The 17,352-nt window shown below is 46.4% G+C and overlaps 2 protein-coding genes across 5 annotated transcripts in view; one reads left to right on the plus strand and one right to left on the minus strand.

The window, feature by feature from the left end:
- Positions 1–5,973, plus strand: part of SMG7 (SMG7 nonsense mediated mRNA decay factor) — a 29,755-nt gene extending 23,782 nt beyond the window's left edge. For 2 of the 4 annotated variants that reach the window (XM_009884269.1, XM_009884245.1), the window contains exons 17-22: positions 161–310; positions 2,438–2,518; positions 3,141–3,300; positions 4,686–4,856; positions 4,956–5,107; positions 5,628–5,973. In XM_009884269.1, coding sequence (XP_009882571.1) covers positions 161–310; positions 2,438–2,518; positions 3,141–3,300; positions 4,686–4,856; positions 4,956–5,107; positions 5,628–5,741 — 828 coding nt within the window. In that variant the 3' untranslated portion in view covers positions 5,742–5,973. The remainder of the gene's footprint in view (positions 1–160; positions 311–2,437; positions 2,519–3,140; positions 3,301–4,685; positions 4,857–4,955; positions 5,108–5,627) is intronic. The other 2 variants (XM_009884253.1, XM_009884261.1) reach the window with 1 other exon arrangement.
- Positions 5,974–9,254: 3,281 nt separating this feature from the next.
- NCF2 (neutrophil cytosolic factor 2) overlaps positions 9,255–17,352 on the minus strand; it is a 10,356-nt gene continuing 2,258 nt past the window's right edge. Inside the window, exons 6-15 of the mRNA XM_009884281.1 lie at positions 16,524–16,583; positions 15,315–15,358; positions 14,957–15,098; positions 14,592–14,654; positions 14,125–14,203; positions 12,381–12,424; positions 11,604–11,755; positions 11,412–11,523; positions 11,001–11,163; positions 9,255–9,352 (exon numbers count right to left, since the gene is read on the minus strand). Of these exons, the coding sequence (XP_009882583.1) occupies positions 9,255–9,352; positions 11,001–11,163; positions 11,412–11,523; positions 11,604–11,755; positions 12,381–12,424; positions 14,125–14,203; positions 14,592–14,654; positions 14,957–15,098; positions 15,315–15,358; positions 16,524–16,583 (957 nt within the window). The remainder of the gene's footprint in view (positions 9,353–11,000; positions 11,164–11,411; positions 11,524–11,603; positions 11,756–12,380; positions 12,425–14,124; positions 14,204–14,591; positions 14,655–14,956; positions 15,099–15,314; positions 15,359–16,523; positions 16,584–17,352) is intronic.

Below are 17,352 nucleotides of genomic sequence, written 5' to 3' on the forward strand. Positions count from 1 at the left end.
TTCTGCTGCACCATGTTCTCACCTTGCACTTCTGCATGCCGTCTTCTGCCTTTCTCTTGCTGTTTTCTCTCATCCTGCTGTGGTTTAGCCTCTCCTAGCTGCCTCTTGCTGTTCCCCTTTCTGCCTTCTGTTGTCTCACTGTGCTCATTTCTGTCACTAGGACCCCAAGAGCTCCCCTCTGCTTCCTCCGGACCTGTTAAAGAGTCTAGCTGCCTTGGAGGAGGAGGAAGAGCTGATTTTCTCTAATCCTCCTGATCTTTACCCAGCTCTGCTGGGGCCTCTCGCCTCTCTTCCTGGACGAAGCCTCTTTGTATGTATTTGATGTAATACTGCTGCTTCTCACTCTAACTGGCATCTCTTTCTTCTGTGAAATTTTATAAGAAATATGAAATTCCTTTCTCTCCCCCATCCCTCCTGTCCAATTCCCTGCCTCACCCTTGACCTAGCACAAGAACCAGACCGGCTGAAGGCCCTCAGTATATAGCTCTTGGGCCAAATCCGGGCCAGCAAGTTGGTTCAGAAATTGAAACAGTGGGGTTTTTTGTAAGTACAGTCCACAGGAGAGATGTTGATGTATTGTTTAATGCACTCGCTCTTCTGCAGTTGTAAAGGGATTAGTTATAAGGGTGAGAGGGAGCACAGTGGAAAGTTCAGTTGTAGAAAGTCATCAGAAGTGTGGCTTATTATAATCTGCATATAAAAAATTACATAAAGGCAAGGGGAAACTGCCCTACTAAATGCAGAAGAGATTGTAAAAGAACAAGATGGCTTTGGAAGAAAATTGCAAGCAACTGGCTAAATAATCAGCAACTCCTATAGAAATACAGTAATTTTTTGACAGACGGGTTTTTTTCTACGTTTATGTATTAAAGCCTTTCTAGTTCACTAGCTGGAGGTTCTGAGCTGCTGAATTTGTAAATTGCCTCTGAAAATGCAGTATGCCTTTCTAGTATGGCTACAAGCATGTTCATTAAATACTGCTACTAATTTGAAATAGCAGTAACAAAGAAGTTATTTGTGACTCTACTTGAAATCTCTGATTAAGTCTTTTCCTCGATTTTACGTGCCATCCCAAGGAGCCACTAGCAAAATAGACAGCCATTTCTGTCTCATTAGGTACTTTTGCTAAGAAACTAATAGCTGCTTCTTCAGCAGCTTTCTTTGAAGCTCTTACAGTTTCTGTCTGCTGACAAATGGAAGGAAATTCTCTGTGCAAGCTGTGTGGATATGCAGAGTGTGAATTTTGTCTGCCTTTTAAAACGTGCTTTCAAAGTAATGAGTTGTCACTTTGAAAATCTAACAAGCTAGGAGCTGCTTGCCAAGAAAATGAGGCTGTTTGTCTTGAGTTTACAGGATAAAAGCAAAGATATTCCAGATATTGAGACCATGTTAAAGAGAGAGGGACGCTAGTTCAGGTTTTTGTTGTTTGAACAATAAACTTGAAAACATCTGACATGCTGAGCTGGTATGAGTGTAAGAGGGCTTTTATTTGGAACAGGACTACAGCTTTAATTTTGGATCACACACAGTTTTACATATGACTTCACTAATTCTATGGCTTGGTGATCCTGATTCTAAGTTCGGTGGTGTTTGTCCACCAGTGGAGCTTTATCATTTTTCTTTGGCTTCTGTATCAATGATAATTGATCCGATTTCTTCCCTAACTAGGCTTGTTTCAGAGACACTATTTTTCACTGCTTAATCATTGTAAGAACCAAAGAGAGAGCTGAGAAATATTATGCTGGAAATAACAACTGTGTGAGAGGGGGTGGCATAGATGATGGAGAAGTAATGATCCACACTATCTTAACATGGAACCCCAGGGGAATTTTGGAACCTATGTGATAAACACTGGGGTGTTTTTCTTCCTCTCTACAGTCACTTATAATGAAAATGAGAGAGCATTCAATGAAACTTGGACTGTTTAACCCAATTAAAAAATCACAGCACTTAGCTGCTCTTACTGGCTGAGAATGTCTATACAGCAGGGATGCTCTCAAAACCAGAAAAATATTCTGTCATTAGCAACATATAAGAGTCTACGTATGTTTTGAAGGAGTCCTCTGATCACTGGGAAAGATCCTGTCTCATTTGTATGAGATTCTACACAACTATAGGGTTTTTTTGGGAGGAATCTCCCCTCTAGATGTATCAGACAGAGGATTATACTTAAAATTCGCAAAGCTGTTCTGGCAGTAGGGTTTGTCTGAGACTTCTGGCTGTTGGGATTGTTAATTTTTAGATATTAATTACAGTTAGTAGGGAATTTTCTGCACTTCTTAGTTTGTTCTTTCTGGTGTCCAAGCTACAGGAGCTAAAATACAAGGAAGGTTTTAAATGTGACCAAAAAAACCTTGGCAGTTGCTGATAGCATACTTACCTCCTACTCACTACACTGAACGCTAACTGCTTTTTTTTCCCTTTTTTGTTTCTGAAGAAGTCCCTGCTGGAAAAACCATCAGAACTGATGTCTCAGTCATCATCTTTCCTGTCCCTCAGTGGCTTTTCTCTAAATCAGGTAAGTGAGGACCTTTGCCTGCAGTCCATTGCTGTTTGAGCTTGCCATTAAACAAGGTAACATGGAAGAAATATGGGGATATCCTTCAGTTCAAACTAATGGAAAACCTGAAAGAAATCTGTATGGGTGTCTAGTTTCAGTCTGTATCAGCAAGATTATCTTTGCCTTTATCAATTGTCTTCCCAAATTCATCCAAGCTATAGTTCTGCAGACATACTGTTGAATCTTGCTGAGTTCGTGGGCCACTTGCTCTTAGTAGAATTGTGGAGTTGACTGAAAAGGGTGCGCCTCAAGGCCTTGTTATGTGTAGGTTTTTATTCCTGAGCAATGGATTACCACTTCATCCAGAGAACTGAGCACAGTCTTGATACAATTTTTTTTGGTATACTGGTAATTTAAAGATTTTGTGAAGGCTTTGCAGTCCAACCAGGAGAAATCTGTTCTGATCCAGAATGGGATGGACTTCATGTTAAATAAAATGCTCAGAGAAAAGGGGGCTGGGGAGTAAAAAAAGCGTTAGGAAAACATTTTGATCTATAATTGTTTCCTTTGTTCAGTCTCAGTGTTTGAAATAAATCCAATACCCAAACTCTTAAATTCATATTTATTTATTTTTTTACAGGAAAGATATCGTTTTGACAGCATGTTCAATGAGGTATATGGGAAAAACATGAATACCAGCACAAAAACAGAAGTCACCCCGTCAGTCGCCCATCAGGAGACTTCATTATATTCTCTCTTTGAAGGGACTCCGTGGTCTCCATCCCTTCCAGCCAGCTCAGGTAATCCTGGTAGTGTCTAGTGATTTAAGAGGATTTGAGTTAATTCTGAAGCTACTGCAAGTTAAATGTAACTGGAAATGAAAAGAAAAATCTGCTTGACAAGGTGTCTGAAGGTTTCTGTTTGTTTTTCTTTATATATCCTCAGAAATGTGAGGGGATTCTGTAATTAATATAGTGTAAGAATTGAAGTAGTTGAGCAGGATAGAAGTTGTAGGAGATGTTAAATCCTGAAATCTCTTTGACTTAGATTCCTGACAACCATTTGGGAGCAGGGCTTCAACTCAATCATCTGTATACTTTCAGTGTTGCTTCTTTGGAAAAAGCAGGAAGAACTGGATTTCATAATGTAGATATCTGAAAGAGAAAGAAACTGTATGACTGAAGAGTGTGGAGAAAAATATTGACGGTGTTTTTGGGTTTTGGTTTGTGTTTTGGTTTTTGGGGGTTTTGGTTTTGTTTTTGGTTTTTTTTTTACTGTCAAAGAGCCTACAAAGCAAACAGATTTTTCCTTAGTAATTATCTTAAAGGCATAAAACACAACTATTATGTCATGATTTTATTCTCACTAAAAATCCAGAAGAGTGTGAGGGGAGGAATTAGTTGAATCTAAGAAATCAGTGGATTTGAAATATCATCTGCACTGAATGAGATTTTTGGTTGCACTGAGACTTTTGCAACCAACCAGGAATAACCGTGGGTGAAATGGAAGGAGTTGCAAAGTGTTTTTATTCTAGCAGGATTTATGGCTCACGTGGTTTCAGCTTTCTTTCCCTTCACCTCTCCATTCGAGACCTCATGGTCTCCTGCCACCCTACTATGCTGTGTGGTCTTCAGGCATCGTTGTTTCCTGCCTGTAGATAGGCTTTTCCATGCTTGCTCTCCTCTTTCACTCAGTATTGAGTTCTGGTCTGAATTGCTTTAGGACTCAAAGAAGTGCAAAACATTCACAGACCTGGGAGTTGAAGTTGTAAACTTGCAAACTCCTCCAGGTCTACTGTTACTTTATTATTTTTTTTATTTATTTTATTGGTTTGTCAAGCTTGGAGACAGATATGTGTTTTTTTAGTTTGAGAAAAGTTCTTCAAGAAACAAGGGGAAGACTCGCTTTGGATAGCCAGCCCTCTTGAGATTTACTGGGTTTTGTTTTTTTTCTGGTGAGCACATGTATGCATTAAACACAGGCATTCTCTTCTTGTACACGCACAAAAATTTTCACTCAGAACTTGGGAATTTGCATTACGCTCGTGTAATGGAGGGAATAAAAACTGACCTTCAGCATTGGAGAAAACTGGGTGATGGCAGAATTTGCAGCAGCTCTAAGAAATTTAAAATCAGGAGCCTTGCTGTTTCTGTTGACCTTTTTCCTCTTGCCTTGTGATCACCAGATCATTCGACACCAGCCAGCCAGTCTCCTCACTCCTCCAACCCCAGCAGCTTGCCAAGCTCCCCTCCAACTCATAACCACAACTCTGTTCCCTTCTCCAACTTTGGACCCATTGGGACTCCAGACAACAGAGACAGGAGAGTCGCAGACCGCTGGAAAACAGATAAGCCAGGCAAGTGCTGGGTTCCAGGGTTTCGCGAAGCCAGCTGATGGCATTTGTTTTGCTGTGGTTTTGCTACATTCCTTTGAACTTGTCTTTCTCCCATTTTAGCAATGGGAGGGTTTGGTCTGGACTATCTCCCAGCAACATCGTCATCTTCAGAGAGCAGCTGGCACCAGTCCAGTGCTCCCAGTGGCACCTGGGCAGCCCAAGGCCCTCCCGCTATGGAGGACTCCTCAGCTGTGCTTATGGAGAGCCTGAAGGTATGTTTGACTGACACTGTGCTCAAGAATTGGGTGCTTGTCTATGGGGCCAGAAGATCCGGTGATGAGCGTTAGCCTGTTGCAAGTGTCAGAGTTCAGTGTCAGAAACCGAAGGTTTTTTGTGCAGATTCACTTACGCAAGCAATGTGGGAGGTGTGACCAGTGCTGGAAAATGTCACAGTTTTCCAGTTCTTGCTGTTCTAGAATATTTGGTGGAACGAGACCAGGCTGGCAGAACTGGAAAAAAAAATTACAACATTTGGTTTGACTAGTCTAAAATTAGTAATCATTAATGTGGGATGAATTTTTATGGTAAGGAGGATTCTGGAGGAGGATAAGCTGCTTCCAGGGAGCCTCTCTTTAGAAGGCCTCTCTTTGAAGTCTGGGTAACTTTCATGATAAGCCAGGTATGACTGATAAAGAGAAGAGGGAGAATACAGAAAACTCTCTCCGCTTTCTCATCTGTAAGAGGGGGGCTGTCTAACACAAGGAGGTGCTAGTGTTGGCTGTTTGTTTTTAGTCCATCTGGTCCAGTTCCATGATGCACCCTGGACCCTCAGCCCTGGAGCAGCTGTTAATGCAGCAGAAGCAGAAGCAGCAACGCGGACAAGGCTCCATGAACCCGCCGCATTGAGACAGAGGTGGCAACCCTTGCAAATGAAGGCTCCATAAACCATGGCATGTTGGGTTTGCAGGACTGGCCCACACAGTCCTGTGCAGGTGGCAGCCCTCTCTTCTGTTCCTTGCTGTCAGGAGGGCGTAAGTGCTCCACCAACCCACTGAGTGTGCACAAAACGACTGCAGTGCAAGAAAACAACATCAGGAACTCTCCCATCCCTGGGCCCTCTGGAGGGAGAGAGGAACTGCTGTTTGTCTCACTCAGTAACCTGATATCACCGCCTCTCACCTTCTCCATAGTGCATGTCCCCAGCCACATGGGAAGTAAAAGCTGAGAATGAAGGGCAGATGGGAGAAGCCAATGAGAACTTCTCAATCCTTTTCCTCTCTTTGGGGAGATAAAATAGGAATCCATTAATGATTGCTTTGCTGACTGAGAATGTAGTTGAAATTACTCCTAAACATCTTTATTACTATCTCAGTAGTAAGATCACACTGAATTCTTCCGTACACAGACGTGCTTCGTAGTCAGTGTGTAGCAATGAAAGCCCCAGTTGCTGCTCCGGTCAGAGGTGGATGGTGGCGAGGTGGGGCTCTATCTCCTGGGCTGGCAAAGGAGTTTCATGAAGGAGAGTCTGGCACTTGACACCACTTCACCCTTCACCCAAAGGCTTTGGCTAGCCCCTGGGTGGGTTAGAGACTCCAGCATGAAATGCCCTCCTTTCAGTAGGTGTTTGAGCTATAATCGGTGACGCGGGGCATTGCAGCACTCTGCTGGACAAGCAAGTTAACTGCTATGGGGTTTTAAATTAATGTTTGATTCCTGTACATTTTACTGTAGCATAGTGGCTAGCCCCACAAAGGGCAGGCTAGTCTGTGCATTCACAGCCTGACTCATTTTAATAAGTAGGTAGAAAGCTTTCAATGGTTTTTGGTTTGGTTTTTTTTTTCTTTCTCTCTCCATCCTCCCATCTTCGCTGGATGCTAGTAGTTTCATTACCAACGTGCAACATCTCACAGAAAATAATCAGGGGTCCAGCAGGACTGGGTAAAACCTACAGTCAGCCTGGACAGTGCGGAGTGTATGCACCCCCGCAGGCACACATCAGCTCTGCAGAAACCCGTCCCCCCGTACCTCCCGCCCCGAGCTGCAGCCCCAAACTTTCAGTTCCAGAATGAAACTCAAGGCAGCCGTGGACACACGTGTGTAACCCACACACGGAAGAAAGCATAGTGCTGTTCATAGATGAAAAGGTGCGGAAGGGAAAAGGAAAACGTTTTATTTGCTATTTATTAGGGGGAAGGAAGACTGGAAACTTTGTTTAAGAAAAGGACAGCATTTTTGTTAGGTTTCCCAGGGAAGTTATGGAAACAATCTCAATGTCCATTTGCTGTGTTAGCAGTAGGGGTTTGTGTGATGATTCAGGATCTCTGAGCTGGAAGTCAGCTGCAGAGCAAAGCACATGCAGGAGCCGAAGTGACACTGGAGCCTGGGCAGCCCCAAAGAATACAAAAAGGGAAGATGGAGGAGACACAATACCCCTCTGGGGATATGAGCAGCTCCCCCGTGATCTCCACCTTAGCAACATCAAACTTTCTTTGTTGCATTTCAAAGCTGTATTTCCTTTGAAAAGTCCAAAAAGTGAAGTTCCCACCCAGTGGTAATATGAACCAAACCCCTCTGTACTTCTCTCCACCCCTCCCGGTTTGTGTATTGAGCTGTGTTCCCAGGCAGCTGCAACATTCCAGTGTTTGAACCGTCACTGACTCTTGCACCCTGTACGAGCTAACCAGGTTCGCCATCTCGCTCCCAGCAGTTCCAGGGTCCCAGCCGCACCGTTCCACTTGTGCATGAGCATCTGGCCTCGGGAATGCGTCCGACTCTTGGCTGGGACTCCCCTCCTGCCCTCCGACGCCTGGAGGAGTGAGGGAAGGGGCCCCCAACAGAAACTGGTTTGTGTCGTAAGCTTTTTTTGTGTTTTTTGTCTGTCTGTGCAAGAACTGCAGCTGCTGAAATCAGCTTTGCCTTTAATTAAACCATGTTCTCTCCATCCGGGTCTGTGTGTTGCATTAATTTCCTGTGTAACTCAGCTGCAGGCTTTTAAAAATGTGTTACTGTTCTGGATAAGTCAGAAGAAGGTTTGAAGTTGTGGGGTTGTTTTTTTTCTATTTGAAAGAAAACTAAATAAATCACAGATATTCTGGTTTTGGCTCAGTGCAGCTAATTGGATTGCGGTTTTGTGCTGCCTGTGTGCAATACGTTTTATGTATGGAACCAAAACCAGGTACAGGAGTAGCTTGCAAAGCTCTCCTTCAGTTGCAGGCTGGAGTACTTGAACCTATAGAGCACAGGTAATGGAGCTGGAGGAGACAGATACTTCTGCTATTGACTTACCTGTAAATCAGGATGTTGGCTGTTTGCAGCCAGTTTCTAAACAGTATGCTTCTAAATGTGTCAAAGAAAACTATGGAAATGCTCTTTTTTTTTTAAAATGACAGGTGTTTATTGTATCCAAACAACTCTTCAGAGTAAGTTCCTTTAAAAATAAATACGAGATGTAGGTTATTGGAATAGTGGGGTTCTCCAGAACTTGCGTGATAGGATCCAGAGTGGGGAAACTGCTGCCCTTGGCCTCTTTGAAGCAAAGCACTCCCAATGCTGTAGGTGGCTGGCTCTATCTACAGCTCGTATATTTTGAGGATGGGGCAGTGTAGATAATTTTAAATTGCCCGAAGGACCAGCTGTTGGGGAAGGTGAAATAGTGTGGAAGTAGTGCCAAGGGTAGAGGGAGCAAACCTCTTGGATAGGTAGAGGGCATCGAAGTTGTGTACACTTTTTTATAGGGGACAACTTTGTTGCTGTATGACCTGCTGAGACTCCAGGCACTGTCTTTCTAAGTTACTGTCTCTTCTGACTGCTGAGAAAAAGCTTTGAGATATGGCTCCCAGAGGTGGAAAAAAAAAATGTATATTTTTATTGGTGGGTGGTTTTAAAGTCACCGTGGTTTTGAAGTGAATTGCCAATTGGAGCAGGGCGAGGCTGCACGGCATCTCTTGTTTGAGTTCTTGGGCTTGGCAGTAATGTTTTAAGGAAGTAAATGCTGTTGGAAGTTCAGCCTTTCCTGGTCTGCAGCTTCCTGAATGCCAGTTCCTTTTCTGGATCTGTTGGCAGGGTTGTAAATGCAAGTGGCACCACCCTCTTGTGGGTTTTCCCAGCTGCTGGCTTGTCTGTATGAAAGCTTTGCTAAGGATAGGGTAGGTGGGACAGAGCTATTGCTAGCAAGTCTCTTAGTAAGCACAGTTTTTAGGACTGAATGTATTCCTAACGGGAAGACAATTAGCAATTTTTGCATTGTTCTCTAAAACAGGTACTGATTAAAAAGGCAAAATAAAAATAAAGCTTTAAATACAAGTAGCAATAATATTTTAAATCAATTTTCAAATGCAATGATTAATATGGAAACTTCTTAATTGCAACAGATGAATTCTTAATTTCTTTCCACGTCCACAACTTTAAGCTCTTCTGAAATCACATCTCCAAGTCTTTAGTGTTAGAGTTCTGAACAAAAGCAGATGGGAAGATGCCAATCTTCCCATTGCACTGGCCTTCTAACCAGTCTTCATTCACTGGAAGATAAAATGGACACAATTTTTGTCACCCTAGGGATGTACAGGAGCATAATAACCTACTACACGTAGGTTATTATTAACCTACCATGTACTACGGACAGCCCAGAGATCACCATGCTAAGGTTTTTCTGCAGCTAAATAACTATGTTAGAGAGAGGAATGTGGAGGAAAGGGGCTGAGGGGGAACGAGGTAGAGAGTCAAGCTGTAAGGTAAGAAGGAACACAGTGCTGAACCAAAGTGGGAAAAGTAGATCAAAATAGAGACCAAGGAGCTCGCAAAATGCCTTGAACACGAGACGGTGGAAGCAAAGAGACTGTGGAGAGCAAGGAAATGATCTGAAACCTTGCACTGTCCTTTCCAAGATACTTCAAGATGCATCTCAAAAAGTTTCTTTTTTTCTCATTAAAACAATTTCTTTATTTCACTCAGAGGCCCTTCTGAGGAGGGAAACAGATGCCTTGTACAGGGTCTGTACCCTGTTCTTCACCCTGTGTGGGCTCACCTGCAGCTTTTGTTGATGCACAATAAATCAAAAACATATACTGGATCTTGCTGAGATTTAGTCTGTATTTAAGCCTTAATTCTTATAGAAACACTAAAGACTAATATTAAAGAGTATCGAGGAGGCTAATCGAAGATTGTAACCTTAAAAAGAAAACCAGCCAGAGGAGGGTGCCAGGTGAGTGGAATGGGAGAAATAGCATTCTGGGATGTAACTGCCTTCATTCCTAATGTAAGGCATGATACGGTGGCCAAAATGAGGCATCTTCTTTAAAAAATAAACTGTGATCAGTAAAGTTAAACACAGCTCAAGTGCAACTCCCGTCTTGAAACTGAGGGTTGCAGAAACAGGGGTGTGATGAAAATATGTTGGAGGAAGTGTGTGTAACGCTGAGACTTGGGTGGGAAGCCCACGGTAGAGCTGGAAGAGCTCTGCCTGCGCTATAGCACAAGGCAGTTGCCATGGAAGAAGGCACTTGTAGAAAGCCATCTTGCAGACTTTAGGTCCTGCTTGTCTTGTGGCTCCAGAGAATTGGCTGATAAGTTGAAAACCCTGTCCTTCATCAGGAGCATGCAAAGCAGAGGCTGGAAACACCTCAGTATGCTGGATTTTTTTTTGTTTTTCCCTTCATGGGGATGAAGCAAATTTGCCCTGTGAATCTGGAAACTGGAAGCTTGGTGACACAGCTTTTAGCGATGTGAAGGACCGCAGCTCTCATATGTGTTCTTAGGTTGTCCTTTCCCCTGGCTTCCACCTGCTACCTCGTGCAATCTCTGCAGGCTTCTCTTCTAACCTCTCTTGTGCAGTGCATTCAATGCATTCTGCCCCGTGGCAGAAATCTGGGCAGCTTACTTGCCATCTAAAGGTGGCAATCTGCAACTTGCAGGAGGAGAATTTTGCTGTCAGTGAAGACTGCCTGAGCCACGCTGTTGCTCTGTAAGTCCCCAGCATGAAGCAGTTTGCTTTGGAGGACTGGAGGATTTGGGAAAAGAGATCAAAGTCCCTAGTGAAGCTTGTAGGCTCCACTGAAGAACATGCGTCCAGCGTCTTGACAAAATACCTGAGAATTTTTAGCCTGCCCGGCAGGTGTTGGGAACCCACAACATCCTTCCCTTCCCCTGTCACAGAAGGAGCACAATTACCTTTGGATAAAACAAGTATCACATCTCCTGCCTGAAACTCCAGGTCTTCAGGTTGGGTGGCTTCGTAATTGTACTGCGCTACAACTTGGGTTGGTCCCGTCTCCTCTGGCATTGCCTCCTGTGGTGACTCCTCTGGCTTGCTGTCCAGTAAAACCCCCTCTCCCTAGGGCAGGAAATAAGCTGGTAAGCAGAGCTTGTTTCTCTTCCCCTGGTACAAAGAAAAAGGAGAAGCCAAAACCTCTGCTTCTCCTCTTCTCCCACTCTTTGCTCCTCTGCCTTTCAAGAGCTCGCTGGCTTGTTTTGGAAGCCATAAGCCTGTGCTCACGGCAAGGAAAGCAAAAGCAACGTCTGCTTAGGTTCTTTGCCAGGAGCAGGCAGAAGAGGTGGCTGCCACTGCTAGCTGTCACTGACCTCTGTGATGTCGCACCAGACTGTCAGACAGTTGTCCTTGCTCTGGCTCCAAGCTGCCTCCAGGTTCTTTGCGCTCAGGGTCACCAGTTCTTGGCTCTCTGCAGGCTTGTACCTGGGTTTGCAGAGGATGCGGGGTAAGGGTGGGAGCCCTGAAAACACGGCTGTGGCTCCCTGTAGCGGGCAGCGCCTCACCTCAGCTGCGTGTGCTCGGGCTGGAGCTCCAGTTTCTTGCAAACCAGGTCCAGGAGCTCCGTGTAGGAGAGGCTTGGCTTGACTTGCAGGGCAACTGTGTATTTGTAATGCACCTTGAGGATGTGGGGGCTGGAGACTGCTGCTTCGGCCTCCTGCGGGTGGTAAGCTGGATGTCAGAGCTTGTGTGGCTTGCTGAGGGCCGGGAGGGGGACGGGGATGTGGAAACTGGTTGCCTGAGTCAAATCTGAGTTGCGGGGTGTCAGCTGGCTGCTGGTCAGGGAGACATCTCTGCTAATGTGTGCAGCCTGTGATACTTCCCTCAGGGCAGCTCAGCAGTTGTGCCACTCAGGCTACGGTTGGATGTGCAACTGGTTGGCAGCCCTGGGCTTGTCCCAGGAGATAATGCAGTAATAGACCAAGCACTTAGCTACCAACTTGTGGCTCGCGGGTGACCAAATTCAAGGTGTGTCCACCCTCTGGCTGCAGGTCAACCAAGATAAGAGTCGTACAAGGGCTTTCCTGACAGCCCCAGGCCCACCAGGGAATGCGCCTGGAGGAAAACTCCCAAAAAGCAGCCCTAGTCACCCTGGTTGGGTCCTCATGACCTGCTGGCCACTAACCCTGTCGTTATGCTTTGGAGAAGCTCCTGAATGATGAAAACCTGAAACACTTCTAGGGCCATGCTGCTTGTCAGGCATGCCAGCACCTTTCAATGTGCAATAAATGCAGATTTGTAACACCAACAGGACCTCGGGGTCTATATTCACAAGATGTTACCTTTGCCTCATCTCTTGGCTGCCTCAGAGTAGCAGGAACATAGTCTGTGGAGGAAAAAAGAGGTCACTCAGCAAGTGGGACAGGGTAGGTATTGCTGCTCCCCGCCTAAGTACATGTTCAGATCTCCTGCAGCCCTTCTCCTCCACATCCATCATGATCTGCAGCAACACCAACCAACCCTGGAGCCAGCAGTGGTCCCTTGAATGGATGCAGCATGAGCTGCAATGGAGTTCATCCTTAAAGATTTAGATATAACCACTGAGCAGAAGCTTGGGCTCTGTGCCTTCCCTTTTATAGGGATGGGAGCTTTAGGGGTGGGATATCTTTCCAGGGTGGATTTAAAAGAATAAATAAATAAATACATGAGCTGCTGGTTTTAGTGTCTTTGCTCTTCTGATTTCCCTAGGGCCACATGAAAACTGGAGGCAATCCCTATCCTTCAGCAGGGTTGTAAAGCTAAATGGAGATCTCCAGGTAGGGCGATTTCATGCAGGTTTGTTGAAGTCTCTTTGCAAGGATCTGCTCTATGTTTTGTCAGTGCTTTGACACAATCGTGCTCGTTATGGGAAGAGACAGAGCTACACTGCTGAATGCAGTCCCACTGCTAGATCTGCGGTGGCTTTTAGTGCCATCAAGATGCTCTTTGAGGTTGTTGGGTTCCTGAGATGTTTGCCATTAACTCCTATGACCCACAGCCATCTTCTGTATCAGCTTTACCACTGGACTGCCTATGAGGCTGCTCTGCTTGGGACACAAGCTCTGTCCTGTCAGTAGTCTTTTGGTCCACCTTTCTCCACCACCGACTGGCTCAGGCTCACCTCACAGCAGCGGGCTTGGCAATTGGTTGTCTGTGTATTCCTGCTTTTCTTGGCAGGTTGGCTGTTGATAGCCAGAATAAACTGCAGCAGGTTAACACCTGTGCAGGACGGTCTCTGCACGTGATATTTTATACCCCAGATGTTTTTTTCCTGCAGCAGTGTGGAGCTCACAGCTCAGCTGCAGGCTCTGAGCACTGTGTGGTGTTTTCTAGAGGCGGCAACTCACAACGCTTCCTCCCCGCTCTTTGTTTCAACTCTCGTTCTCACCTGCCTGTGACTCACACTCTCCCCAGCTTTAAGCAGCCATTTCAAACCGCACACCTGAGCACTCCTGCAGCAGCACGGATGCAGGCAGCAGAGCCCTATTTCAGATTTCCAGCATCCTGAATCAACTGTGCTGGGGGCGGTGTGGTGGCCCTTGTGCTACAGTCCCTGTCCCAGGCCTGGGATGTGGGACAGCAGGTAGCGTTGGCCAGGACTTCCTGTCCCAGGGCAACTACAGCTCCTTCAAACGTAGCCCAGTTCACAGCAGCACTAAAGCCACCACAGGTGCCCCACTCTAAGGAGAAGCCTGTAAGGAACCTTCTACTCCAAGACTTGGACAAGCTGGGTCACTTGGCCTGGTCCTGTCCCCAGGCCCTTTTTCCCATTAGTTGCTGTGCTAATTAAGAGCGTGGAGGGATTTACTTTCCTTGGGGACCCACATGCTCTATTTTACTCCATCCTCAGCACTGCAGTTGCCATCTCTGCCTCCTGCTTTAATACCTCTCCATCCTTCACTGCAAATGGGCTGAAGAACAAGATGGAGATGAACACCAGCTCTGGTCTCAAAGCCTGAGCCACAGCACAGAGGAGACAGTCCCCAACCTGGTGCCAGGGGTTTTGCCCCTAAGGCATACCCGTCCCTTCAGCTCACCCCCACTGACCTGGTGCTGGCCGCCGTGGCTTCTCTGGAGCGGGGGAGCTGGGTGGCTCTGGGATCTCAGCTTCAAGAGGGGTTTCTTCCTGTGCCGGATGGGAAGAAGATAGTGTTGTCAATCCCACCCTTCCTAGGGGAGCTGGGGTACTGCTGCCCCATGGAGCGACCCCTCCAACATCCTATTTTCCTAAGCTCTGTCTGGGGTCTTGAACTGGGGAGAGGTGACTTCGCCACCCCTTATCTACTTGGCATTGCCAACCACCACCCAGGGAGCCACCAACACATCATCTGCCCAGATTTTGCAGGCCTGTTAAGTCATGTTAAGGTGACCATGAGCCAGAAGAACCAACCCCAGCATTACAAGGGGGAGGGAGTTACAGGTATGTGTTCTGTTGGAAGGCCCAGAATAAGTGGTGGATGAATGTGCAGGGTTCTTCCCTACCCAGGACACCATCTCCTCCTGGGCCTCCTTACCTGGATATGGAGCTTGTTCTGGAGCTCCACAGGCTCGAGGTAGTTGCAGGGGACGATCCCTTTCTGCGAGAGGAGAGACAAGTGGGGATTGCTTGGAAAGGAGGCAACCCACTGCTGGAGGATGCAGCTGAGTTTGTCCTTGCCCTGCTCTGAATCCAGGTGAGTCCCTGAGGCTTGAAGGTTAGTTGCTGCAGGTTGGATGGGTTTCACTGAACCCTGTGGCCTAAGCCAGTGTGGACGTAAGGGACTTAAGTCAGAAACTCATTTAGTTGCTGACAGCAAGGCTTTGCCCTGCAAGTCCTCTGTGGAACCTCGCAGCATCCGCCCCATTGTTTGGCCCCACCTCCCAAGCATGCCCCTGGTACCTTTCCATTGAACACCACCGTAGCCCAGTTGTCCTTCTCTTTCTTCAGGACAAAGACAATGTTCCCGGGCAGGACCTGCAGCTCCTCGGCGGTCTCAGGGGTGAACTCGTACAGGACGCGGTGTGGCTGCCCTTCGAGGGCCCTGAGTGCGGGGGCAGCAGCCAGATCAGGAAGGTGGGCAACATCATTGTTTTACTTTGTAAGGTGAACCCAGACCTCCACTGCCTTGTATCTATGATCCATTCCCCACCCCTCCTGAGTTTTGGGTGCCAGCTGGACTCTCAGCTGTGATCCTGCAGAATGGGCTTGGACCTGGCTGCATGGGTTAGCAGCATTACCCGTCCTTCATGCAACTCACCTGAGGATTTCTGGAGTCTTGGGCCTGGGTGGAGGACCAGAGGCCTGCCAACAAGAAGACAAAAATAAAATCATCAGTAATCTTGAAGGCCTTTCTCTTGCCTTGCAGAAATGTCCTGCAGCCTTCTACCATGCCTGCCATCACCCCTACATGATTCCTTTCTCCCCATGCTGGTGTCAGGTCAGACAATTTCAACATAAAGAGAGTTTTTTTTTGCTTTGCAGACAGCTGTAGTAGGTTTCTGGCTCTCTGCCACCCTGATGTGTAAAGCAACTGCCTTAAGTGTTGTAAGGAATATCATTGGCTTTGTTCCTTCAAAGGAGTAGTTTCCAAGTTCTTCCACCTGCAGTTGTTTTTCAGAGGCACAATCCTGTTTTCACTTGTGATTTTCATTTCAGCTTGCAGAGGGTTGAGATCACAGATTTGGGATCAGCCGGTTTAAACTAAGTTGTGCTTCCCGTTATTGCGCTTGTAAAATCCCCAGCTGCTGCTCTTGTGCTTTATGGTCTCTCCTGCCTAAGCAGTTTAAGGTCTCTGGTGGATTTATCAAGCCTCTGAAGAAGCTACTTGAAATAGTCCTGACTCCTGCAGCACAGTATCAATTCTTGGCTGCACTGAGGAGAGTGTATTTTATCTTGCATCACAGTGCTGTAGGCTGCAGCAGCTGCGCTACCCCATATCCTCTCAAAAAGCTCCTGTAAAAACTCTCAGGTGCATTTAGAGATGGAAAGATGCTGCTACATCATTAGGAAAAAAGCAATGAAGATGTGAAGGGCTTCAGGAACTGGGAGGAAGATGGAGAATGCAAGCAAAACTCCTCTTGCCTCTCTGATGGCTGGAGCTGAGACAGATGAACTCAATTAATCTTACGGGGAGGGTCTGAGACCATGCCCTGACGAAAGCCATTGCCCCACAGCGAGAGAGGGGGCAGAGGATGCGCCACCAGAACACTACTTCCCTGTTCAGGGAACTGGTTTGACCTCAACCACAGACGTAGGTGGGTTTGGGCTGCACTGTCTGATGACAGAGAGAGCAGCTGAGATGTAGGGGCAGTGTCTGCCTCCCACCTGTGGCAGTAGTGGAAAGTTCATGGTGGCAATGCTGCTGTTTTGTAAGCCAGAGCTCTCGGAAAGCTGTGGGATGATTACCATCCCTATGTCCTCCTGAACTTTCACCAAGGACGCTGTTCACTGGCGATGTCTTTCTTACCTGTGGTTGGAGTGGAGCAAATCCTGAAAAATTGTCCTTGTCCACCACGGATGCCACCACCTAGAGCCAAAGACAGACAAGTAGTGACTTGGTGCTTGTTGTCCTCTCTTAGACATCTGTCCACTCTTCTCCTTTGCTGTCAGCCAAGCCAAGCTCCTCTGGATGCTTCAGGTTCAAGAGGGTCTGTGATTTTAGTCAAAGCATCTTTGACTACAGGCTCAGTGCTTCAAGGCATCAAAACTCACCTCTCAGCTGTGGTAAGTTCTCAGTTCTTAGCCCCACCATTACTGCAGTTAGCGTGATTATAACCTAGAAATTTCTATTTATATTTTAATCACAAATGTTGAAGGGAGACACAGAGTCCAACTCAAGCCCTTAAACTCTATTTAGAAAGTTCATAAATGTTTGTGTGCAAGTTTCTGGGGATCCCTGGACACTCAAGGAGCTAACTGCCTCTCGGTCATCCAATTCTCTAGTGCCTGGACAACCGATGGTTCCCTTTGTAGAGGAGCGCTGCCTCCCAGGGCCTGAGCCCAAGGCTGATATCCCGGTGCTTGGATTTTGCACACTCATGGGAGAAAAGCTGCCACACTTATCCGAGCTGAAAAGCCGCTTTCAAAGGGAGCAGAGGAAGAACTAGCGGTTGTTTGTGGGTATCAGATTTTAAATAGCTTCTTCCCCTCCCAAAAAAATCTCAGCTCAAATTGAAGCTCCAGTGGGACCTTTCCAGCTCATTGCTGACTGACTGTCCCTAATGTCTTGCTAAGGAGAGAAACTGAAAATAGGCCATGCTCTGCAGAAGCATGCTTTTAGCTCCTCTGTTCCTGCT

Source organism: Charadrius vociferus, unplaced genomic scaffold (assembly GCF_000708025.1).
Source record: "Charadrius vociferus isolate BGI_N301 unplaced genomic scaffold, ASM70802v2 scaffold220, whole genome shotgun sequence".
NCBI classification, from domain to species: domain Eukaryota; kingdom Metazoa; phylum Chordata; class Aves; order Charadriiformes; family Charadriidae; genus Charadrius; species Charadrius vociferus.